Raw genomic sequence first — 25,605 nt, 5'->3', positions numbered from 1 at the left:
CTGTCTACCCAGAGACAGAACCAGATTCCACAGGCTAGGTGTTCAGTCCTATAATTCTGTCCTCTCCCCTTCTCTTCAGAGGCTGGTTGCAGCTAAATTGTTGTCTACGTTTCTGACCAACCAGCTATAGATTAGAAGTTTCATGACTCCCCCCCCCCCCCCCCCCCCCCCCCCGCCACATGTGCCTTGAGTTCCATTATTTATTTATTTATTTACCTATTTATTTTTGTCTTTTTTTTGTCTTTTTTGTTGTTGTTGCTATTTCTTGGGCCGCTCCCGCGGCATATGGAGGTTCCCAGGCTAGGGGTTGAATCGGAGCTGTAGCCGCCGGCCTACGCCAGAGCCACAGCAACGCGGGATCCGAGCCGCGTCTGCAACCTACACCACAGCTCACGGCAACGCCGGATCGTTAACCCACTGAGCAAGGGCAGGGACCAAACGTGCAACCTCATGGTTCCTAGTCGGATTCGTTAACCACTGAGCCACGACGGGAACTCCTTGAGTTCCATTAATTTGCAAGAGCAACTCCTAGAACTCAGGGCAACAGTTACTTACATTTACTAGTTTATTAAGGGCTTTGATAAAGGATACAGATGAGCAGCCAGGTGAAGAGATAGGGTGAAGGTTTCAAACAGAGGGACGTCTGTTCCTTGGAGTTAGACTGTGTCACCCTCCTGGTGTATGTGTTCACCAGCCTGTAAGCACTTCAGACTCCCTACCGTTAAGATGATCAATTATTAGCTCCATATCTTGCCCCTCTGCTCTCTCTGGATAATGGGCGTTATGGCTGAAACTTCTAAGCTTCTATCAATGGTTTCATCTTTCTGGTGACCAATATCTAGTTAGGAGCCATCCAGGAGCCCACAGTCACCTCAGCAGAACAAAAGGTGCTCTTAATGCTCTAATCACTTTGGAATTTACAAGGGTTTCAGGAGATCTGTTCCAGGAACTGGGGCAGAAACCAATATATATATATTTTCCATTGTCTCACAGGAGGGAAGACACTTTGACATTTGCCACAGTCCCACCTGGCCACACATCACCTGCCTGACCCCTATCAGTGTTCAAATTTATAATTCCTGCATAAAATTTTTGAAAAATCCCTGTATACATAATTTATAACTGTGTATTACTTGTCTTTTTATGACATATATTTTTAAATCAACTATTTGCCTTTTGTCTGTTTTTTATTTTTTAAATGAGTTATAACACCTCCCACTTTACTTACTATCAGTAGATATGCAGCAGTTACATCAATGACTATTATCTGATTATTTTTTCCCACAGGTTAGTAAAACTGCCTATGGAAGATGGGTCATTTTTTAATGAAACAGATGTAATTTTCCCCCAATCGTTGCCCAAGGATCTTATTTATGGACCTGTGCTCCCTGTGTCAGCCATTGCTGGGCTAGTGGGTGAAGAGGCAGAAACTTTCAGGGTAATGACCTCAATGCTCTCCCTGTTTGCCTAATTGCTTTCATGACCATCCCCCGAGACATGCCGGATGGAGAGGCTCATCCTGGTCCTTAATACAGATCAGCCCTGGAGGCCACCAGAGATGAAGGCTGGAGTTTTGAGTTTGAGTGACTAATAAGATGATGGCTCTGCTAACTGAAGGGGTGGGGGGGGCAGATGTGATTTCAGTTTTGGACCTGCTGACTTTGGAGTTCTGGGATGGCATTTCAGTGGAGATTCGGGATGGAAGTTGGCAACGTGGTCCTAGTGTCAGAGAGGAGAGGGCAGGGCTAAGGAAGTCAGAGGAATTCCCACAGAGAAATAGCACTGCGTTGGGGGAGGGAGGAGGGACAGGAACAGCTCCGATTGGACCCCTAGCCTGGGAACCTCCATATGCTGCGGGGTCAGCTCTCAAAAGACAAAAAGAAAGAAGAAAAGAAAATGACTAATTCTTTTAACAGCACAGATCTTAGCCTTGGAAATAAGACCACACTCAGCCACAGTGGGGCAGCAAAGTAAAAACAAACATCAGCCAGTGAGGTTTACGACTTGAAAATATATTTCTATGTTTAGTGTTTAATGCTAAGGAACACACATTTTCAACCATCTCAAGTGTGTGTGTGTGTGTGTGTGTGTGTGTGTAGCAAATTTCTCTGGCAGCCCTTATCATTCACCTTTTGCACCAACTTGATGGATGCTACATTAAAACATTTGAAATTCAGACAATTGTTTTTGTCATTTGGAAAATGCTATGAGATGCCTTCTTTAAATACTTAATTGTGGAGTTACCATTTTTAAAAAAATGCTCATAAAAAACAGACATCTTTATTTTCTAGGATTTTTTTTAACTCAGTGCATTTTAACTTTTTTCTGAAAACAGAACTTTAATGTCAAAGTTTGACCTCTCTAAATCATAAAGGGAATATAATAAACCCATTTACTTTATATTTATTAGAAACTAATTTTCCCAGTATTTACTTTTTCGTCTTATAAATAAGGTGAGAAAAATTTCTAAAACACTGATTAACATCCATAAAGTGAGTGAAAGCATAACCAAAGTTTGATTCAAATGTCTTGATTCTGTTCTTTTCTTTGAATGAAATTTCTTATGACTCTGTACCAATGGCAAAGAAATCAGTAATGACTTGATCTATTTAAGAGTCTTAAAAATTGACGTTATGGACTTTTATAAAATAACAAATATTAAATATTCCCATCACTTCTCTTGTTGCTAACACTGGAATGGTACCTGATAGACCTTTAAATAAGCCTGCTTCACATTACCTGACTTATGTAGGTCTTTAGAAATGGTATCCAGTAGTAGCAAGGGGGAAATCAAAGGCAGATGTTATCTAGGCAGAAATTGAATCCAAGGTAATGAATTTAATCTCCAGTGTCCAGTTTTCTTTTTCCATTTGCCTTAAGAAAAAAAAAAGCAGAAGTTGCTAAATAGAAATTCCTTTTATAAACTCAAGTGTTTTGAAACATATTCAGGAGTTAATATTTCCTAAAGCAATATTAAGTTGAACTTCAATTTTTCATGTTTGCTCTTCACGTGATCAAAATGGTTGATTCCAGAGAACTAAACAAGGAAGAGGTGTTATCAACAAAAAATTTTTAAACCTTATTGGCACATTTTATTTTACAATTCTCAATTTCCAGAATTAGAAATTATTGTTTTGGCTCACACCGTATAACACCACATTAAGTTTTAAATGGCACAGAAAATATTTATTGATGAAAGAAATAAGAAGACAAGCCCAGGTTTATCTTTAAGTAAAGCTACATACAATACTAGTTTAATATGTTAAGGCAAGAAAATTCCACCTTCTGTGGCATACATATAGATTCACTGATGTAGAGAATCATGTGTAGGTTTTTTTGTTTGTTTGTTTTTAACGAGTTTTGAGCCCATTGCCACAGACTTGGTAAGGTCTGTGTTTCTGTGATTTGTAGTCTAAGGTGAGATGTCGTCAAGACAACTGAGACAACTTTTAAATAATGATAATTAAATAATGGTATTCAGTGAGTAACTCTTGTTCCCTATGAGTCAAATATCAGACACCACAAAAATGTCATTAATCACCAGCCGTTTAATCCTCTTAAGCTGTTTTGCCCCCTTTTTGTGGCCCACTAGCTGGTCAGATTGTTACTCAAGATTTATTTTCTAACAATCCAAGACTGTGAGGACATGAAATAGACCAATCATACAGTTAAAGATAAATCTATCCTCTTAAAATGATCATGATGAGTGTTCCTGTGTATGACTTCTGCCTTAGTCATACTTCAAGGTCCATCCCAAATGATAATTCTTTTCTCTGTCCAATTCCTTCACTCCACCAAGAACCAATTGCTGTCTCATAGATGCTCACATAATACTTAAACTCCCCTTTACTATAACCTGCCATGTTTTATGATTCTGGTACTTACCAATACTACCTGTTCCCTCAATAGATAATTATCCTATTGAGGAGAAGGACCTTGTAGGATGTGGCACAATGCCTAGTATACAACCAACACTCAGTAAATGTTTGTGGAAATATCAGTTATGTCACTAATGCATATCAGTTAGAAATTCAATAGAAATAGTTACTTTGGCAGTGCCACATCTGCTTTATCTTGAATCTACAAACCTTTCCTAAATTAAAAGAGCAGTATGTAATATATTATTCAAATAGTAGAGTATTTATTAGAACTGTGGCTTACATTTAGTAAAGAGTTTCGAATGGAAAAATTACCATTTATTAGGTTTACAGTATTCCCCATTGTGAAACCTATTCCAATTTCCCCTGCTTTATTTTTCTCCCACTTTAAAAACATAATATTCTATATATTTAACTTGTTAACATATTTTTACTCTATTTCCTCTCACCAGGATGTAAGCCACATGAGGGCAGGGATTCTTTTTTGTTTGTTTCATTCACTGCTACATCCCTGTGTTTAGAACAGTGCCTGCTACTTAGTGTGTCCAATAAATATTTGTTAGATGAATGAATTCATGAAAGTATAAATGAATGAAATACAGAGCTCTTAAGGAATTTAAGAATTCTGTTAATTTGACTGTTGGCTTATTAAAAATGTTTTCTGTTCCTGTGGCTGTGAGGATGCCTAGAGAAAACAGACATTATGTTGTAGCTAATGCAATTCTAAATAATAGTATAGCATTCAGAAACTCAAATAGTATTAAATGTTATGTTACAAAGAAAGATATAGAAAGATAAATAAAAGTAAGGTATATGTTTGACTTGTTTAAATAGAAAAGGAAGCATACTGTGTTATGGTATCCTGAATTCAGAACCTTAATCAGTGTTGTGGAGGTGCATACTCAGAATAGCTGCCATAGCTATTTTGACAGCCAGGAAGGAGAGCAGTCCTGAACTTACAAGGCCAGCTCTGTTCTGATGGAAAGGGGAGTAACTCTCCCTGCTGGACAGAGTGTTCAAGGCTACAAGGGACATAACACTGAGATATTATCATCCAAGGCAGAAATAAAAAAACTAGCACCTGTCTTTATATGGCTTCACGCTAAGAATTTGCTTACATTTTTGAAGTATTTAAATAAAAGGGAAAAAAGGATACATGACAGATATGTGTGTGGTCCACAGAGCCTAAAATAGTCTCTACCTGGTCCATTACAGAAAAAAATTTGCCTTAGACCCTTGGTCCATATTATTTTTAGTCCCCCAAGCCAGCTTTTCTTCTAGGTACATTCCATAGATTTTGTGCATTTCTCTCTGAGTTTTCCATGGAATCAATGTCAGGTAGGCTATTTCATAAATCGAACTGGAAAAGCCACCAGCATCAGAGAAGGAGTCCCTTTCTCATTCCCTCTGACAAGTAACTAAGCAGAGAATCTAAGCCAACCTCTCCACAGCCACTCAAGGAAAATCACATTCATACCTCCTGCAGAAACAGGATAGAAAATATTGACCAAAATTTTCCTCAGAAGAGGTGATTATAGCTGTCCAATGACTTTCTTAGATCTGAGATACTAAAGAGTCTACAAAGAAGCAGCAGAGAAGTTACTACTCAAGACTTTCACAAAAACCTGTGGCACTAGAACTCTGAACATATTGGCAAAAACACCTAATTTTTTCCCCTAGGAATTAAAATGTATAGAGAGACATGAAGCAGGAAGGAGTTCACTTAGGTCTTGGTAGAGGGCAGGACCATATATGTACATACAAATCCACTTCTTGGAACTTGTTTTTGCTGAGTATTTCTCTGGCTCTTAAGTCATGACTTGTATCAACACAAGGTTTCAAATCTTTTCTTGAAGCCTAAAGATGATCTATATACTTTGCTTCACCCTACTATGCACTGCTGGACTCCAACAAGTGACCTATACATTGGCTGTGAAGAGGGTCATCTTCTTATGATAAATGGAGAAAACTTGAAGGCAACCGTGCTTAGTAAAATGGAAGACGGAACACCAAACAGTAAGAAATTGCTTTGCTTCATCTTCCCAGAAGTGTTAACATTGGTGATGGTTTTGCACTTGACAGTGGATGTTTTGTTTCCTGTTTTTCTCTTTCTAGAGACATCTTTGATTCTACCTCCTTCTTTCTCCTCCAATTCACTACCAGCTCTTGTGGATCTTCCTTGTAGCTAACTAATGTTTATTGAATGTTCTATACTTTAGGCATTCTGCTATCACTCTATATGCATGCATAATTCATGTAATCCTTAAAACAACTTTATAAGCAAATACATTTTTATCTTCATTATATACATGAGGAAGTGGAAGAAAGAGTAAAATTGATGCCCAAATTCACATAACTCGTAAACTGTAGAGCTGACCCCCGGACCCAGGCAATAAGACTTCAGAGTCCAAGTACTTAGCTACTGTGCTGTATCCTTTCCCATGCGTATGCCTGTTCTTTTTAAACAGCTAATTGTGCCCTTTCCTGCCCTCTCAAATGACCCTTTCTTTACAATGTCCTTCTTTAAGATCAGCTGCCATCTTGAAAATTACTTTTTGATGCTTGATTAGAATTTCTGAGAGAATCTAATGTATTCTCCTTAGACCTAGTGTTCATCAGCTATGGCCAGAGTTGGGCCTGGGTCAGAGAAGCCAATGTTACCCCGTTAGGGCTACAAGGAGACACTTTGTGAAGGGAGTTTTGCCAGGGCAGGTTCCCCAACCTGACCAATGCACCCTCCATTCCAATTCCTCTTATTTCATGTCTTGATTTCCGCAGCAACCTTAGGACTGACTTCACTGACCTTAGTGTAAAGCTGATCCAAACCAGGCATCTCATCCATGACAAACTGCCCCTCTTGAAGACTATTTTCAGTATACAACTCAAGGACTACTTTGCCTTGATTTTAAGCCCTTTCTATTCTGATCTTACCTGCGCCATTATTATTATTTCCTACTACTCCCCAAGTGTGAGTTTTCTGATCTAGCCAGCCATTTCTTCCCATCATTTCACAGACATGCCACCCAGCTCATTCCCTTGCCTCCTTACTCTGAATCTTCCAGATTCCAGCTCAAACACTGCATCCTATGGCAAGTTTTCCCCAACTGCAGTGTCCCTTGCTTACTCCTCTCCTCTTCCCTAACTCACACTCCACTGGTAAACCAAAGTCATTAGGTTTGACTTTCTTTCCCCAGCCCTGCTCTCTCTTCCCTTCACACTCACCTATACCCTCCAGGCCTTGTCCACCCTCTGTCTCACATCCACAATGCCATCCCTCAGCTTTCTGAAAAAATAAGCCTCTTTTCTGGCCTATCTTTCCAGTCCTGGCTCTCTCACTTGAGCTTTTTAGAAGTTCTCATCATTCCTATGCTCTCTCTGTATTCTGCCTGCTCGTGTTTATAGTTACCTCTGTCTAGGCTGCCCTTCTCTTCCTTGTCTACGTGGTGAAATTATCCTTTGTGGAGCCTTCCCTGTGCTCTCCTCAACCTGTGGGCAGAATCAGGTGCTCTGTCTGGGGTTCCATCAGACCCACTTCTTTGTGAGAGCCTCATCCTATGCTATTGCAGTGCCCCATGTGCCTGTCTTTCTTTCCCACTAATCATCAACTCTTTCAGGTCAGAAACTGTATCTTACTCAAACTTTGGATCCAAAGTTTAATCCCTAGAGATTGCTAGAGAGAAAATTGGCACTTCTGTTTGTAAAATGAATTATAAAACAATGCTTCTCATTTCCAAATTCTTATCATACTTGCAATAAATTTTACACAATTTAGGACTTAGTTGTACATAGTCCTGTATTGTTCACTATTTCCTTCCTGTACACTATTTATTATCATTTCCATAATATATTATAAATACTTTGAAATAAATATTTATATAACCTCTACCATGTAGAAGACACTAAGCAAGTTGCCTCCAAGTTGACATAGGTGGCAAATATAATCATATAATCAATACCTTCAAAGGATTTGTATATGGTTTTTTTATTTTTTAATTTTTAGCTTTTTTAGGGCCTCACCTGTGGCATGGAGGTTTCCAGGCTAGGGGTCAAATCAGATCTACAGCTGCCAGCCTACTCCACAGCCGCAGCAATGTGGGATCCAAGCCATATCTGCAACCTATACCACAGCTCGCAGCAACACCAGATCCCCAACCCACTGAGCGAGGCCAGGGATCGAACCTGCATCCTCATGGATACTAATCAGATTCATTTCTGCCTTGCCACAATGGGAACTCTAGATTTATATTTTATTAAAGAGAATAGAACAAGTTGACAAATAATTGCAGCCAGGAAATTTAAGATGTGAAAGAGAACTTTATAAAGTGCTGTGGGAATTCAGATGAGGGAAATAGGCCAAGTTAAGTCATTTTGTAGAGAGCATTTGAAATGGCCCTTAAAGGATGGGTTCACAGTCAGAGCTGAGGGTAGGTAGAATTTTAGGCAGTGGTATCTGCATAAATAAGAAAACATTGAGAAGGTTAAGAAACAAGAAGTAGTGTGGTTTGTGTGGAGCATCGAGTGTTGTGCATGAATAGTGGGGAACAAAGGGACATCTATACCCTATCGGACTTTGAACATCTGACTAAGGCATTTATACATAGTCTAGCTGACAGTGGACTGACATTACCTCCTGAATGGAGATGCACTCCAGTTGGAATTGTACTTGGAGAGATTAATGATCTATTTCGGGGAAGGACCATCCTAGAAGCAGGTGGCTATAAGCAGCAGGCACCTAGACTAGGCCAGGAGTCATGGCAGCCTGGATTCTGGTGGCAGTTGGTTTGGAAAAATGTTCTGCTAGGAGTTGAATGGTCTTGGAAGAAAGGACAGTATGCATCTTAGCCTCTAGCAAAATGCCAAGCATGTAGTATGCAATAAATTAACGTCTGGTGGATGTCTCTGAGCCTTCCATCTTGTAGTTCTTGTGGCTTATCTACAAGATTTTTTACTTTCCCCCAGGGTGATATTTTAGTAATAATGATGTTCTTTTAGATCATTTTTTTTCCTTTTTTAAAAACCCATTGTGCTTTATTTATTGAGATATAAATTTATAAGCCATAAAATGTACAAATCTTAAGTATACAACTTGATAATAATATAGTTTTTGTCATTTTTTTCCTGACTCCTTAAATCTCTGATAATTGCTTTCCTAAAAAAGAAAATAAATTACTATGTAATTCTACAATGTTAGTTCCATGGCTGTGATGATATGGAACATTTAAAAAAAACTCATGTGATTTCCATCAGTAATCATTGCAAGGCAGCTTTTATTCTTCATTGTTTAAGAGCCATCATAGCATATATTCTAGTATGAAGTTGATTGGTGGGAAGAATTACAAAGAAATGAGTAGTCCTAGAAAAGTAGATTAATTACTCTGTATGGCACTTTTAATTATGTGTCACCTGTTTTACCTTGTTTTCTTTTCCAAAGTTGGAAGGAGTCATATAAGTCCGGTCACCATGGTGTATCAGAAGGGAGGCGTGCTTGCTTCTGGAATTGTAATGTATTTTTTTCTTCTAAATCAATTGCTTTCAAGAAAATATGCAAACACCTGAAGTTAACACAATGTTGTAAATTAGCTATACTTCATTTTTTAAATGGTTTAAAAATTATTTCAAATAGAAAAAAAATTATTTTCATTTGCTGTCATTATGAAGAGCCATGGTTTATGATGTTGGGTTCTGTATAATTATTTCTTTATTACTCAATGAATTTATTACATTTATAGTTGTATAATATCATCACAATCCAGTTTTATAGGATTTCCAACCCACAACCCCAGTGCATCCCCACCCCCCAACATGTCTCCTTTGGAAATCATAAGTTTTTCAATGTCTGTGAGTCAGTATCTGTTCTGCAAAGAAGTTCAGTCTGTCCTTTTTGCAGATTCCACATGTCAGTGAAAGCACTGGATGTTGGTGTCTCATTGTATGGCTGACTTCACCTAGCATGATAGTTTCTAGGTCCATCCATGTTGCTAAAAATGCTGGTATTTCGTTCCTTTTAATGGCTGAATAATAATATTCCATTGTATATATGTACCACATCTTCTTGATCCACTCTTCTGTCGATGGACATTTAGGTTGTTTCCATGTCTTGGCTATTGAAAATGGTACTGCAGTGAACATTGGCGTACGTGTGTCTTTGTGAGTCAGGGTTTTCTGTGGATAGATGCCCAGGAGTGGGATTGCTGGATCAAATGGTAGTTCTATTTTAAGTTTTCTGAGGAATCTCCATACTGTTTTCCACAGTGGTTGCACCAATTTACAATCCCACCAACAGTGTGATAGGGTTCCTTTTTCTCCACACCCTGTCCAGCACTTATTGTTTGTAGACTTTTGGATGATGGCCATTCTGGCTGGTGTAAGGTGGTACCTCCTAGGGGTTTTGATTTGCATCTCTCTAATGATGAGTGATGTTGAACATCTTTTCATGTGTTTCTTGGCCATCTGTATGTCCTCTTTGGAGAACTGTCTGTTTAGATCTTCTGCCCATTTTTGGATGGGGTTGTTTGTTTTTTTGGTATGGAGCTGCAGAAGGTGTTTATAAATTTTGGAGATTAATCCCTTGTCAGTCGATTCACTTGCAAAGATGTTCTCCCATTCTGTGGGTTGTCTTTTCATTTTGTTTAGGGTTTCCTTTGCTGTGCAGAAACTTTGAAGTTTGATTGGGTCCCATTTGTTTATCTTTGTTTTTACTGTTATGACTCTAAGAGGTAGATCTGAGAAGATGTTGCTGTTGTTTATGTTGGAGAGTGTTTGGCCTACGTTTTCCTCTAAGAGTTTTATAGTGTCTGGTCTTACATCTAGGTCTTTAATCCATTTGGAGTTTATTTTTGCGTATGGTGTTGGGGAGTGTTCTAATTCCATTCTTTTCCATGTGGCTGTCCAGTTTTCCCAGCACCACTTATTGAACAGGCTGTCTTTTCTCCACTGTATATTCTTGCCTCCTTTGTCATAGATGAGTTGGCTGTAGGTGCATGGGTTGAATTCTGGGCTCTGTATCCTGTTCCACTGATCTATATGTCTGTCTTTGTGCCAGTACCATACAGTTTTAATGACTGTTGCTTTGTAGTATAGTCTGAAGTCAGGGAGCCTGATTTCTTCCAGCTCTATTTTTCTTTTTCAGGATGTCTTTTGCTAATCTGGATCTTTTGTGCTTCAGAACAAACTTTAAAATATTTTGTTCGAGTTCTGTGAAAAATGTCCTTGGTAATTTGATAGGGATTGCATTGAATCTGTAGATTGCCTTGGGTGGTATAGTCATTTTGATAATATTGACCCTTCCAATCCAAGAGCATGGTATGTCTTCCCATCTATTTGTGTTATCTTTGATTTCTTTTATCAGTGTCTCTTTTATCAGTGTCTCTTTAGGTATGTTTACTCCTAGGTATTTTATTCTTTTGGATGAGATGGTAAATGGGATTGCTTCCCTAATTTCTCTTTCTGATCTTTCATTGTTAGTATATAGAAATGCAGTCAATTTCTGTGTATTAATTTTGTACCCTGTGACTTCGCCAAATTCATGGAAGAGTTCTAACAGTTTTCTGGTACAGTCTTAAGGATTCTCTAGGTATAGCATCATGTCATCCGCAAATAGGGACAGTTTTACTTCTTCCTTTCCAATTTGGATTCCTTTTATCTCTTTTAGTTCTCTGATTGTTGTGGCTAGGACTTCCAAAACTATGTTGAAGAGTAGTGGGGAGAGCAGACATCCTTGTCTTGTTCCTGATCTCAGCGGGAATTCTTTCAGCTTTTCACCATTGAGAATGATGTTTGCTGTGGGTTTGTCATATATGGCCTTTATCATGTTGAGGTAGGTTCCCGCTATGCCCACTTTCTGAAGGGTTTTTATCAGAAATGGGTGTTGGATTTTGTCAAAGGCTTTTTCCGCGTCTATTGAGAGGATCATATGGTTTTTATTCTTCAGTTTGTTAATGTGGTGTATCACACTGATGGATTTGTGGATATTGAAGAACCCTTGCATCCCTGGGATAAATCCCACTCCATCATGATGTACAAGCCTTTTAATGTATTGTTGGATGCGGTTTGCTATTTTTTTATTGAGGATTTTTGCATCAATGTTCCTCAGTGAAATTGGCCTATAGTTTTCATTTTTTGTGGAGTCTTTGTCTGGTTTTGGTATGAGGGTGATGGTGGCCTCATAGAATGAGTTTGGGAATATCCCTTCCTCTGCGATTTTTTGAAATAGTTTCAGAAGGAGAGTTGTTAATTCTCCTCTAAATGTTTGATAGAATTCACCTGTGAAGGCATCTGGTCCTAGACTTGTTTGTTGGAAGTTTTTTAATCACAGTTTCAATTACAGTACTTGTGATTGGTCCGTTCATCTTTTCTATTTCATCTTGGTTTAGTCTTGGAAGATTGTATGTTTCTAAGAATTTGTCCATTTCTTCTAGGTTTTCCATTTTATTGGTGTATAGTTGAATATAGTGGTCTCTTATGATCCTTGGTATTCCTGTGATATCCATTGTTACTTCTCCTTTTTCATTTCTAATTTTACTTATTTGAGTCCTCTCTCTTTTTTTCCTGATAAGTCTGGCTGAGGATTTATCAATTTTGTTGATCTTTTCAAAGAACCAGCTTTTTGTTTCATTGATCTTTTCTATGGTTTTCTTCGTTTCTATTTCATTGATTTCTGCTCTGATCTTTATGATTTTTTTCCTTCTGCTAACTTGAGGTCTTGTCTGTTCTCTCTCAAGCTGCTTTAGATGTAAAGTTAGCTTGTTTATTTGAGCTTTTTCTTGTTTCCTGAGGTGGGCTTGCATTGCTATAAACTTTCCTCTTTGGACAGCTTTTGCTGAATCCCATAGGTTTTGGAGTGTCGTATCTTCATTGTCATTTGCTTCTAGGTATTTTTTAATTTCCTCTTTGATTTCTTCAGTGATCCATTGGTTGTTTAGTAACATGTTGTTGAGTCTCCACGTGCTTGTGTTTTTTGCAGTTTTTTTCTTGTTGATTTCCAGTCATATAGCATTGTGGTCGGAAAAGATGCTTGACATCATTTCAGTTTTCTTAAAGTTACTGAGGTTGGATTTGTAGCCCAGGATATGATCAATCTTAGAGAATGTTCCATGTTCACTTGAGAAGAATGTGTATTCTGTTGCTTTTGGATGAAATGTCCGATAAATATCTATTAAGTCCATCTGGTCTAATGCTTCATTCAGGGCCTGTGTTTCCTTATTGATTTTCTGTCTGGTTGATCTGTCCATTGCTGTAAGTGGGGTATTAAAGTCCCCCACTATGATTGTGTTATTGTTGATTTGTCCTTTTAAGGTTGTTAGCAGTTGCCTTATATATTGTGGTGAACCTATGTTGGGTGCTTGGATATTTAAAATTGTTATGTCTATTGTTGCATAAAGATATCCTCATTCTTATTACAGCATAATACTCCATACTTAATTTATGTACTATTTATGTACCATTATTTATTCATCCATCCTCTGTTGATGAACATTAGGTTGCTTTTACAAACAGCACTGCCATGAATAACCCCCTATATGAGGTTATTTTATTTCCCAAAAGAAATAAAATTGAAAATTGACCAGGAAATATGTTTAAAAGTTGGCTAAATAAAGGTAAAAACACAGGGCATTCTAGGTAATATAAACATAGATTATGATTCCAAAAACGAAAAGTAGAATACCAATCAATAATTCTTAGCTTGTCTGATGAGGAACGTATACTGTGCACTTACTGAGACTCATTTTTTCATTTATCTCATTGTTTTTGTTCTATAGGATGGCTTTGTATATTCTTTTCTTATTAAAGATACAAATTACAAAGTAGAGGATTTTCTTGAGATTGAAGAGCCTGTGGAACATTTGATATTTTCTCCCAGTTACAAAATGCTGCTAATTCAGACAGACAAGGTATGCTAGAAGGTGATTTCTTGATATGCAGTTTTCAGATGTTATCATCATTGCATGACAGGAATGAAGGACAGAATATGTTGCATAATTATATACTACTAAGCAGGACTCTTTAGTTTGCAAATGAGAAAAAAATACCCAATTTAAAAGATCTAAATAACACAAGGGTGTTTGTTTTTTCGCATATGGCTGAAAACATAAGGAATTTATATGAGTCTAGGAGTTCCCTGGATGTGATGCTACTGGCCTTTTTTTCTGTCATACCGTGCTTCTCTTTCCTCTCTGCTTCCTCCCTTTTTATGTAAACTATCCCCTGTGGTGTCAGAAGAGCCTTTTACAAATCTAGTTTTGTATTTTTATTCTCTTGGTGGCTCTGGTAGAAAGATACCGGCTGAGAAAAAAAAGGTACTGGAATCTGGACTCATTGTCCTAACTTGGGTCACCTCTCTACCCCTGGGTCAATTGCTATATCCAGAGGGATTCTAAACTCTCATTGACCAGGTTTAAGTCACATGTCTACCCTTGGACCCTGGGTAGAGTCAATTCATCCAAACATGAACTCAGATTGGGTCATGGGTAGTTCTCTAAGGAATATAAAGTTCCCATAAGGGAAGAAGGAAGGGCAATAAGTCCAGAATAAAACCAAACGCCCACTTGAATTAAACTGTTAGGAAAACTCCAAGGTCAGGATTAGCAACAGTTTATATTGTTAGGCAGTGATTTTTTTGGTGGAGTCCAAATAAAGTTTGATGATTTTCTGCATAAAGGAAATTTAAATTTATATACGGAAAGGCTTAAGTTTCTGGTAATTACCAGAAGTTAAAACAACTGTGCTGTGTTTTAATAAATGACAAGCTTAAAATATTCATGGAGAACAGGAAACAGTAAAAAATGTAACATAACAGAAAGGAGAAAGACACATAGATGTTCTAAAAAATATGTATACTAACAAAGTAAAAATTAAATGAGTATTTCTGACAGAAGATAAAACAGCCAAAGAGAAGATAACTGAACTGGAAGATAGATCAGACGTAGTTATCCAGAATATACCCAAAAGACAAAATTATAGGAAATCGAGAAGGGAGGGTAAGAGAAATGAATGATATAGTGAAAAGATCCAACACGTGTTTGCTTAAAATTCCAAAAAGGAGAGAGAGTGGGGCAGAAGAAATATTTAAAAATATGTATTCCAGAAATGATTGAAGACATGAATTTAAAGCTTTAAGAGGCCCAGTAAATCCCAAGCAGTGTACATAAAAAGATATTCACACTTAGACTAAGCAAAGTGAAACTGTTGAAAACCGAAGACAAAGACAAAAATATTAAAAGCAGTCAGAAAAACAGATTATTTCAAAGGATTTTCAATTAGACTAACAGCTGACTTCTCTGGCAATAATGTAAGTAAGAAAGAGTAGAATGATATCTTTGATGTAGTGCAGGGGTCAGCAAATTGTGAACCTGTGGGCCAAAACCAGCCTGCTGATTGTTTTTGTAAATAAAGTTTTATTGGAATGTTTTATTGGAACATAAGACTACTCATTTATGTATTGTCTATGGCTGCTTTGACATCACAATTGTAGAATTAAGTAGTTGTGAGAGATCACATGGCCTGCAAAGCCTAAATGTTTACTAGCTGTCCATTTATAGAAAAAGTTTGCTGACTTCTGACTTAGTGAAATAAGGTTACTACTACCTGGAATTCTATATGCAGTGACATACTTTTCAGATATAGGGGTGAAAAAGACATTTTTTGACACTCCAGAAATGAGTTCGTTAGCTGCACATCATCATTAGAGAAACTTCTAGAGAATGTACTTCAATTAAAAGGAAAATTATCCTGCCTAGAAGGACTGTGATGTAAAAAGAATGAAAAGCAGTAGTAAATGTGCAGAGAAAGTAAGTGAACACTGACTGTATAAAACAGCAAAAATACATGAAGTTGGGTTCAAAAATAACATTGAATTAAAATTCCAAACAATAGGAGTTCCTGTTGTGGCTCAGCAGTAATGAACCTGACTAGTATCCATGAGAATGTGAATTTGATTCCTAGCCCTGCTCAGCGGGTTAAGGATCAGGCATTGCTGTGACCTTGCAGGGTGTAGGGTGCAGGGGCTGCTTGGATCTGGTGTTGCTCTTGCTGTGGTGTAGGCTGGCAACTGCAGCTGCAGCTCTGATTTGACCCCTAGCCTGGGAACTTCCATATGCCGCAGGTACAACCCTAAAAAGACAATAAATAAATAAATAAATAAATAAATAAATAAATAAATAAATAAAATAAAAAAAAATTAAATCCCAGATAATAAGTTGGAGGGAATAAATGTTTCAAGTATATTGTATTGCCCAGGAGGTGAGTAGAGGTTTTAAGTCACTTCTGATATTTATAAATTAAGTATGCATGTTCTGACCTCTAAGGTAATCATAAAAGAATTGAAACAGCAGATGAAATCTCCACATTATAGAGGGGGAAAGTGAAATGTTAAACAAACAACAAGATAAGAGAGAAAAAGAAACATAAAACAAGAAAATAGTATAAATTAAAATGTAATGTTTAAACTCCAATATATTAGTAATTACAGTTGAAACAAAACAGAATAATTGGTCTAGTTAAAAAAGGAAAGATTACCATATTGGATTTTTAAAAAGAGAAAATTAAAACCCAACTGTGCACTGTTTACAAGTGACATATCTAAAACATAAGTTTGAAAGTAAAATTTTTAAAATGCAGTAACATTGAAAGTAAATTAAAGATTGAAAGTAAATAAGATGGGAAAAGACATACTATGCAAACATTTACCAAAAGAAAGCCAGTGGAAATAATATTAATATTAGACAAAGTAGACTTTCAGACAAAAATCATTACTAATGATAAGTGGGCTTATTTTTAGAATAGTAAAAAGTTTAATTCACTAGGAATATATAAACTTAAAAATATATATGTACCAAATAAAATAGCTTCAAAATATAAAGCAAAACATGACAAAATGACAGAGAAACAAAGTCATGATCTCAAACGATGTTTATATATTTTTCTCAGTACATGATAAACTACAACTACTACAACATAGCAGCCAAAGTGAGCAAAGCATTTCTCTCTACTACTTAGAAGTCTTCAGTGATTTCCCATGTTATTCTAAGTAAAAGCCCACATCTTCATGCTACTTTACAAGGCCCTTCATCATGTGAACTCCCCTCCCTACAATGGCCTTCTCTCTCTCTCCCTTTCTTGTTCACCCTGCTTTACTCATGCTGGTCATAATGCACTTTTCTTAAACTCACCAGGCATACTCCTCCCTCAGAGTGTTTGCACTGACTGTTCCTTCCATCTGGGATACATTTCCCATAGAATCCACATGAATCCTTTCCTCATTTCCTTCAAGTTTTTTAGCTAAAGTCACGTTCTCTGTAGAACTTTTCTTGAATACTCAGCTTAAAATTTTACTCTCTTATTTTGCTATGTCATATCCTCTTTCCCTGCTTTATTTTTTTCTTCTTACGATTATTGCTCTTTAACTAACTATATATTATTTAGATATTTATTGCCAAATCTCCCAGTAGAATGTAAGCTGCCTGAGGGTAGATAACTGTTGTCTGTCTTTTTCTGACATAGCCCTGGCATCTAGAGCTATGCCTGGCACAGTATATACTCTTAATATTTGTTGAGGTAAAATCAGTAATACCTACCAAATTTTAGACTTTACAAAGTTGTGTTTTTTAGATAAACAAGAACAGAAAATTATCCATGTTTAACTCAGGTAAACTTGAAGATCTTATGATCAGTTGAAGGCTGACTTCTTATTGCTAGGTTGAACAACCATACCATATTACAGTTACCTGGCAGAAATTCATAATATACAGGATAGATTTTTTGGAGAGGTGAATTTGGTGAAAATGGTAAGTCATAACATAATAGCTTCAGCCACACTTCTACAATTTTCATAAATGTTTACTTAAAAGTTTTCATTAGTGCCCACCCTGGTCTAGTATGTGATAAGATTTATTTCATCTTAACAACTTTCCAGGTTTTCTACATTTTCCAAATTTTCTGCATAAATAGACACTATTTTTGAAGTCAGGAAAAAGTGCTTTGTTACACTTTTATAACCTAAAAAAAAAATTCCTGGAAATGAAGAAAAGAAGAAAACCCTATTTATTATTTTAATTGATGAGCAAATGAACCTATCAATAAAGAAACAAGTTAAGCATCTAGATTTTAAGTTCCTTAAGGTCAGGGCCTTACTGGGTTTATCTCTAATTTCCTATCACTAATTCCCACACAGTGCCTTGCTCACAGTAAGCGTTTAATAAATATTTGTTGAACTTCACACATAACAATTGCATTATTTTTTTTCTTTTTTGATGTATTTAACAGGGATCTGTTTATATTTATACTTTTGGTGAAGAGCCAACCTTTGAAAAAATCCTGGAAGCTTGTGATGGGAAATTTCAGGCAACAGATTTTATCACACCTGGAAGTGAATACTGCATGGTAAGGAATATTTTATTGTTCACAATATGATTTAAAGATGATATTTTGGAAGTTGATGTGCAATCTGTTGCAAATAGGAGGCAGAGAGTATTCTTGAAGGTGAGGTAAAAATGCCAATCACTTCCATCATTGGATCTACTTTCCCATTAGAATGACATCATCATATTGTGACTTTATAATATTGTCTCTGAACACAATCAAAGCAGTTAAAACTTAGGAGCCATCCTGTTTGTATTCACTATCCAAGCTTTCCAAGCCATCTTAAAACACATTCATTGCTAATGAGTTGTCAAATCTTTTTAAACTATTAGTATTTACCTCTTTCAGAGTGATACAGCCTCACCTAGGGATGAAAATGAAAGAGTTGCCATGCGTAAAATCTATATTCAGTCCACTTAGAAAAAAAACCCACCCTCTACCTTTAGAAAAGAAAGTTTTTTTTATGGTGCTTAACTATTTACCTTTTGTTGATCTCAAGAAATATATTTCACTTTTCATGTGATTCATCAAAAGTCCATTGAGATTTGGGGGATTCTAGAAAATTAAAAAAATACATAGACTCTGGAATAGGTAGTGCTTAAGGTTTCTTCTGATCTTGAGGTTTTGGTTGTGTTATTTTTCTGCCAGATGTTCTCTGATAAGAATTACATCTATTCATAGGGTTGTTTTAACTCAATAAAACGGTCCAAACAAGGTTTTCATGTTTAGGATTTAAATACTTGATTCACATTTTTTGTTTGTTTGTTTCTTTGCTTTTTAGGGATGCACCAGAGGCATATGGAGGTTCCCAGGCTAGGGGTCAAATTGTAGCTGTAGCTGCCAGCCTACAACACAGCCACAGCAATTCAGATCTGATCCGCATATGCAACCTACACCACAGCTCATGGCAACACCGGATCCTTAACCCACTGAGTGAGGCCAAGGATCAAACCTACAACCTCATGGTTACTAGTTGAACTCATTTCCATTGAGGCACAATGGAAACTCCCTTGATTCACATTTTTATGTTACCCACTCTCTAGTATTCAGGAAACAGAATTTAAATTGTTGTCACATTGCATTTGCTTTCAACTACTTTCAGTCTCGATCCTGTGAAAGAGTAAAAATTATCTGTCAAAATGAACAATATGAACCTTTGGTTTCCAGTCCAGGGTGTAAAGAGCCTTGCAATAAGAAAAAAGCTGAATGAATTTAAAATTAACTGTTCCTCTTAGACTTATCATAGTATTTAGGTAATAGGGAAAACTATTGTCCCCAAATTATAGATAGATACAAAGAATCATGGCTTACTGGAGCAGAAGCCCAGAAGTAGAAACCACCACTGGAGCCAGTACCAGGGAGATTACAATGAAAAAAATCTGCATATTTCAGACTGAAAACAAGGACACCAGGGGAAATTTTAGTTTCTGGTACATTTAGCTACAGCAAACAGTAACCATAATCTAACTCCTAGCCAGATAAACATAAAACTTCAATCTATAGCCTATTTAATTCAGATCCTTTTACCCAGTATATCATGTCCAGCTTTTAATGAAAATTTCAAGGTATACTAAAAGACTAAAACAGCAGTTGAGACAGAGCAAGCATGAGACTCAGATATGGCAGAAATGCTGTAATTATCAAGCCAGAAATTTAAGACAACTATAATTAATATACTAAGGGCTCTTATGGAAACAGTGGATAATATGCAAGAATGATGGGTTACAACATAAACAAAACAAAAGTGACACCACATTTGCAGAGATATGGAAATTCTAAGAGAGGAAAAAAAGAAATATTAGAAATCAAAAACACTGTAACAGAAGTGAATAATGTCTTTGGTGGGCTCATCAGTAGACTGAATATGGCAAAGGAAAGAACCAATAAGTGTGAAGAAATCTCAATAGAAACTTCCAACACTGAAATGTAAAGAGAAAAAAAGAATGAAAATGAAAGACCAGAATATCCAAGAACATGGGGCAATTACAAAAGGTATAACATACACATAACAGGAATACCAGAAGAAGAAGCAAGAGAGGAAGGAACAGAGAAAATATTTGAAATAATAATGGTTGAGAATTTTTCAAAATGACACTAACTGCAGACCTAGAAACTCAGAGAACAGTAATAGAATAAATTTTTTAAAAAATCTATACCCAAGCTTATCATATTCAAACTAGAGAAAAACAAAGACAGAGTGAAATTTTTGAAAAAAACCCAAAGGGAAAAAAACTTACCTTTGAAGGAACTAGGGTAAGAATTACATTGATCTTCTCTTCAGAAATCAAGTAAGCAGGAGTAGAGTGAATTACCTAAAGTGTTCAAAGAAAAAAAACACCAACCTAGAATTCTATATTCAGCAAAATTATCCTTCAAAAGTGAAGGAAAAATACTTTCTCAGACAAATAAAAATTAAGGGAATTTGTCACTAGCAGAACTACCTTGAGAGAAATGTTAAAAGAAATTGTTCAGAGAGACATCACTAGCAGGCAAAAGATCAAAATCATAGGTGAATTTAACAATAACCATTCATTGGGTCTAGTTGACATCTATAGACTACCTCATCAAATGATAGCATAATAGACATTCTTCTCAATCTTGCATGAATTGTTCACCACAATAGATCACAGTCTTGGTCATAAAGTATACCTTAACCATTTTAAAGAAATATAAATTATACACAGTGTTTTCTCAGGCTGCATGGAATTAAATTAGAAGCATCAGAAAGATCACTGGAAAACCCCTAAAATAATTGGAAAGTAAACACTTTTAGTAACAAATTAGTCAAAGAAGTCTCAAGAGTAATTAAAAAGTTTGAACTAAATATCGAGTAATGTGATTTTGCAGTGAATGTAGTGCTTAGAGGAAATTCACAGCATTTGATACATATATAAGAAATGAAGAATGTTTAAAATCAATAACCTAACCTATCACTTTAGGAAATAGAAAAAATAAATCCAAAGTAAGCAGAAGAAAAGAAATAATAAAAATGAGAGTAGAATGCAATGAAACTAAAAGTAGGAAATCAGTAGAGAAAATCTAAGAAACCAAAAGCTGGTTCTTCAAAAAGATCAATAAAATTGATAAACCTGTAGCAGTGTTAAAGAAAGAGAAAGGGAGTCAGAGAGCGAGAGAAGATACAAATTACTAATATCAGAAATGAAAGGGGGCTGTCCAGTCTTTTGGGGTAGACCACAATGGAAGATAATATGAGAAAAAGAATGTATATATATACGTATGACTGGGTCACTGTGCTATACAGCCGAAATTGACACAACACTGTAAATCAACTATACTCTAATAAAACTAAAAAAAAAAAAAGTCAAAGAGAGATCATCACTACTGGCCCCATGGACATTAAGAGGATAATAAAACAATACAGTCATCTTTCAGTATCTGAGGGGTTTAGTTATAGGACCCCTTGTGGAACCAAAATCCTCAAATAGTAGGTCCTTTATATAGAATGGCATAGTACAGTCAGCCCTCTATACCTGCAGATGCAGAACCTGCAGATATAGAGGGCCAACTGTATTATGAACAACTCTAGGCCCAAAAATATGGTAACCAATTCGCATTTGAAAGATACAAATGGATACAAATGGAAATGGACCAATTCTTTGAAAGATACCATCTACCAAAATTCAGGTAAGGAGAAATGGATAATATGAATAAGTCCTATATCTATTAAAGAAAATGAATCAATAATTAATAATAAAGTTATAAAACCTCTCAAAAAACTACAAATAGAGGGGAACTTCTTCAAGCTGATAAAGAACATCCATAAAAAAACCTATAGGAGTTTCCACCATGGCTCAGCGGTTAACAAACCCAAATGAGCATGTGGGTTTGATCCATGGCCTTGCTCAGTGGGTTAAGGATCTGGTGTTGCTTTGAGCTGTGGTGTAGGTCACAGTTGCAGCTTGGATCCTGCTGGCTATGGCGTAGGCCGTCAGCTGTAGCTTCAATTAGACCCCTAGCCTGGGAACCTCCATATGCCGTGGGTGCGGCCCTGAAAAGACAAAAAGACAAAAACAAACAAAAAACCTATAGCTTACAGGGTATTTAATAATAATAACTCCTATTAAAAGCAAAGTCTATTAATTTTTAAAAATACCAATTATAGCTTTCTATTCTAGGCTTATTCACTAGGCAACAACCTCATTGAATTTCCAAGTAACTTTTACTTCCAATTTTGTTACACAGAAAAAAAATTTATTTCACTTTTCTAATCCTATCTAGTTATTATGTGTTACTTAAATTGTATTAAAGATAATCATTAATCTTTGTTCAAATAAGAACTATTGATATTGAGGTTATAAAAGTAATTATAGCCCACATAAGATGAAATTTTATGCTAAAATCATCAGAGTAATTGACATACTAGAAAGATATGCTCCCATAGCAGAGTCTTTTTTTCCATTTGAGTTTTTCTTTCTTTTACAGACCCTCACAGCTTCAGGGGAAGTTTGTATTTGGGATATAGAAGATGGTTTGTGTGCCAGCAGGATTTATCTGAAAATCCCAGTAAGTATGCCTTATAAATGAATGTTTTAAAAAATTGATTTCTAATCTAACTTTCTTATATTCACGTGTTAATAATCTGTGGAAATACTCATCACAGATGCCTTATTGCATTTTTTTTGTCTTTTGTCTTTTGTTGTTGTTGTTGTTGCTATTTCTTAGGCCGCTCCCGCGGCATATGGAGGTTCCCAGGCTAGGGGTCCAATTGGAGCTGTAGCCACCGGCCTACACCAGAGCCACAGCAACGCAGGATCCAAGCCGCGTCTGCAACATACACCACAGCTCACGGCAACGCCGGATCGTTAACCCACTGAGCAAGGGCAGGGACCAAACCCGCAACCTCATGGTTCCTAGTCGGATTCGTTAACCACTGCGCCACGATGGGAACTCCGCCTTATTGCATTTTTACCTTATATATTTAGAGTAATTCTTGTGTGTAAAGTATATTCCTCAGCCCAGAGGGTGGAACATAAGGTACCATATTGGTGTATAGGAAAAAACAGTTTTTTCCGTGGTGGCAGTTGTTTCTAAAACCCTAGTGGTTTGTATCTCATTTGTGCTGTAAGTTTGTTGTGGATTGACAGGATCTCTGCTCCACATGGTCTCTCAGGAACAAGGTTGATGGAGGCTCCTCAGTGTCATGGTATGGGGAGAGTGCTAGAGAGTCTTGAATTAGCAATTAAGTGCTTTTACTCAAAAAATAAAACATTCCCTTGGCCATAACTAGATAAATGGTCCCATCTAACCTCTAGGGGATTAGTTAGGAAAGAAAGAAAATTGCCACTCTGATCAGCCAAAAATTAAAAAGTAGGGGTTAAATATAATAGCTTAATCAACTATAAAGTATAGAACTTATCTGGCCTCAGCTGTGGCTTGATCCAACAACTCAAATTATATTACCAAGAATCTTGTTTTTCTCTCTGTCTGTATACTGTGTCTTTAGTTTTTTCTTAGGCTTCATTTAGTGGCATGCAAATGCTACAGATGTCAACCTCACATCAGATCATCAGGGAAGAAAGCTTCCAACAGTGGAAGGAAGAAGAGAAAAGAAATTTCTCCTGGGAGTTCCTATTGTGACTCAGTGATAACACACATGACTAGAATCCATGAGAATGCAAGTTCAATCCCCGGCCTCACCTAGGGGGTTAAGGATCCAGTGTTGGCACAAGCTGCAGTGTAGGCCACAAATGCAACTTGGATCTGGCATTGCTGTGGCTGTGGCGTAGGCCAGCAGCTGCAGTTCCTACTCGACCCCTAGCCTGGAAACATCCAGATGCCATGGGTGTGGCCCTAAAAAGACCAAAAAAAAAAAAAAAAAATTCTCCTTTTCTCAGAAGGCTTAGTAAATATCTCTTTATGTTTTAAAAATATTCTTGAGGAGTTCCCGTCGTGGCGCAGTGGTTAACGAATCCAACTAGGAACCATGAGGTTGCGGGTTCGGTCCCTGCTCTTGCTCAGTGGGTTAACGATCTGGCGTTGCCGTGAGCTGTGGTGTAGGTTGCAGACGTGGCTTGGATCCTGCGTTGCTGTGGCTCTGGCATGGGCTGGTGGCTACAGCTCCGATTCGACCCCTAGCCTGGGAACCTCCATATGCCACGGAAGCGGCCCAAAGAAATAGCAAAAAGACAAAAAAAAAAAATATATATATATATATATATTCTTGAACTAATCACTATGGATAGGAGAATGAGAAATGCTAATTGGTTTAAAAATCAGCCCTGGAAATTGGAGCCAGATCTTTTACATTCAACCCTGAAAATAGAGGAGGGATGGTTTCTCAATGGATACTCAAGAAATTTTCCAGAAGAAATGTATATGAATATTGGATGTCCCACCACAACTGCTCATCTAAACCTCTCCCTAACCTACTACAACATGATACCATTCTTTCTACCATGTTCACAGTGCATTTTACATAAAATAATAATTAAAAAATATAAAAAGACCAAGAAACAATGGTAATGCTATTTTTTTCTTTTTTCCTTTTTTTTGTGTGTGTTTTTATTTTTTTTAGGGCCACACCCATGGCATATGGAGGTTCCCAGGCTAGGGGTCGAATCGGAGCTGTAGCCGCCGGCCTTCACCACAACCATAGCAACGCAGGATCCGAAGTGCGTCTGTGACCTACACCACTGCTCACGGCAACACTGGATCCTCAACCCACTGAGCGAGGTCAGGGATTGAACCTGCAACCTCATGGTTCCTAGTCAGATTCATTTCTGCTTTGCTGCTTTGCTATTTTTTATTAAATTATCGTTTTCTATCTCACACAGTTCTGGATAAGATATGGATCTTGGGAGTAGGTAGAGAAGTTACAGTCCTTCTCCATTATAAGTGAAAATCTCAATTATAAAACAAGGTGAAACACCATTCTATAATGTAAGAGGATAATAAGATACGAAAGATATATAATTTAATGAGATAACCAAACTCATCCTAAAAAGTAAAGATAAAAATTCTTACCTAAAAGAATATGTGTAACCCCCATACTCTGTGTGACAAAGATTATTATGTATTCATTTCTGTTAGAATTTCTAAAACTAGAAGAGTTCTTAAAGCTCATCTGATCACACCTCCTTTTCCAGATGAGAAACATACATATGTTATCAACCCACCCAAGGCTCTATATAATCAGGACTTATTTTGCACTTCATGGCTAAGGAGGAATATAGGTACCAAAAAGGCCCTCTTTCTGCTTCAGATATCTTCCCTTCGCTTGACCAGAGGGAAGACATTTGGACAACTGTCACAGTTAATTAGACAACCCTTCACTGAGCTCCAAACAAGACATTGTATACTTCTGTGGTTCTGCCCATGTGGGAGAGAGTTTGGTTTTTCCTTAATGGAGGGT

At 36.9% G+C, this 25,605-nt stretch overlaps 1 protein-coding gene across 2 annotated transcripts in view; it reads left to right on the top strand.

Annotated features, from left to right (window-relative positions):
- CFAP43 (cilia and flagella associated protein 43) overlaps positions 1 to 25,605 on the top strand; it is a 109,268-nt gene that overhangs the window by 11,418 nt on the left and 72,245 nt on the right. For both annotated transcript variants that reach the window (XM_047761507.1, XM_047761508.1), the window contains exons 5-10: positions 1,288 to 1,438; positions 5,735 to 5,894; positions 9,310 to 9,377; positions 13,637 to 13,768; positions 18,138 to 18,254; positions 22,677 to 22,757. In XM_047761507.1, the coding sequence (XP_047617463.1) occupies positions 1,288 to 1,438; positions 5,735 to 5,894; positions 9,310 to 9,377; positions 13,637 to 13,768; positions 18,138 to 18,254; positions 22,677 to 22,757 (709 nt within the window). The remainder of the gene's footprint in view (positions 1 to 1,287; positions 1,439 to 5,734; positions 5,895 to 9,309; positions 9,378 to 13,636; positions 13,769 to 18,137; positions 18,255 to 22,676; positions 22,758 to 25,605) is intronic.

Source organism: Phacochoerus africanus, chromosome 15, assembly GCF_016906955.1.
Source record: "Phacochoerus africanus isolate WHEZ1 chromosome 15, ROS_Pafr_v1, whole genome shotgun sequence".
Classification (NCBI taxonomy): domain Eukaryota; kingdom Metazoa; phylum Chordata; class Mammalia; order Artiodactyla; family Suidae; genus Phacochoerus; species Phacochoerus africanus.
The sequence above is the reverse complement of the archived record's forward strand: the minus strand, read 5'-3'. Positions and strand labels throughout refer to the sequence as shown.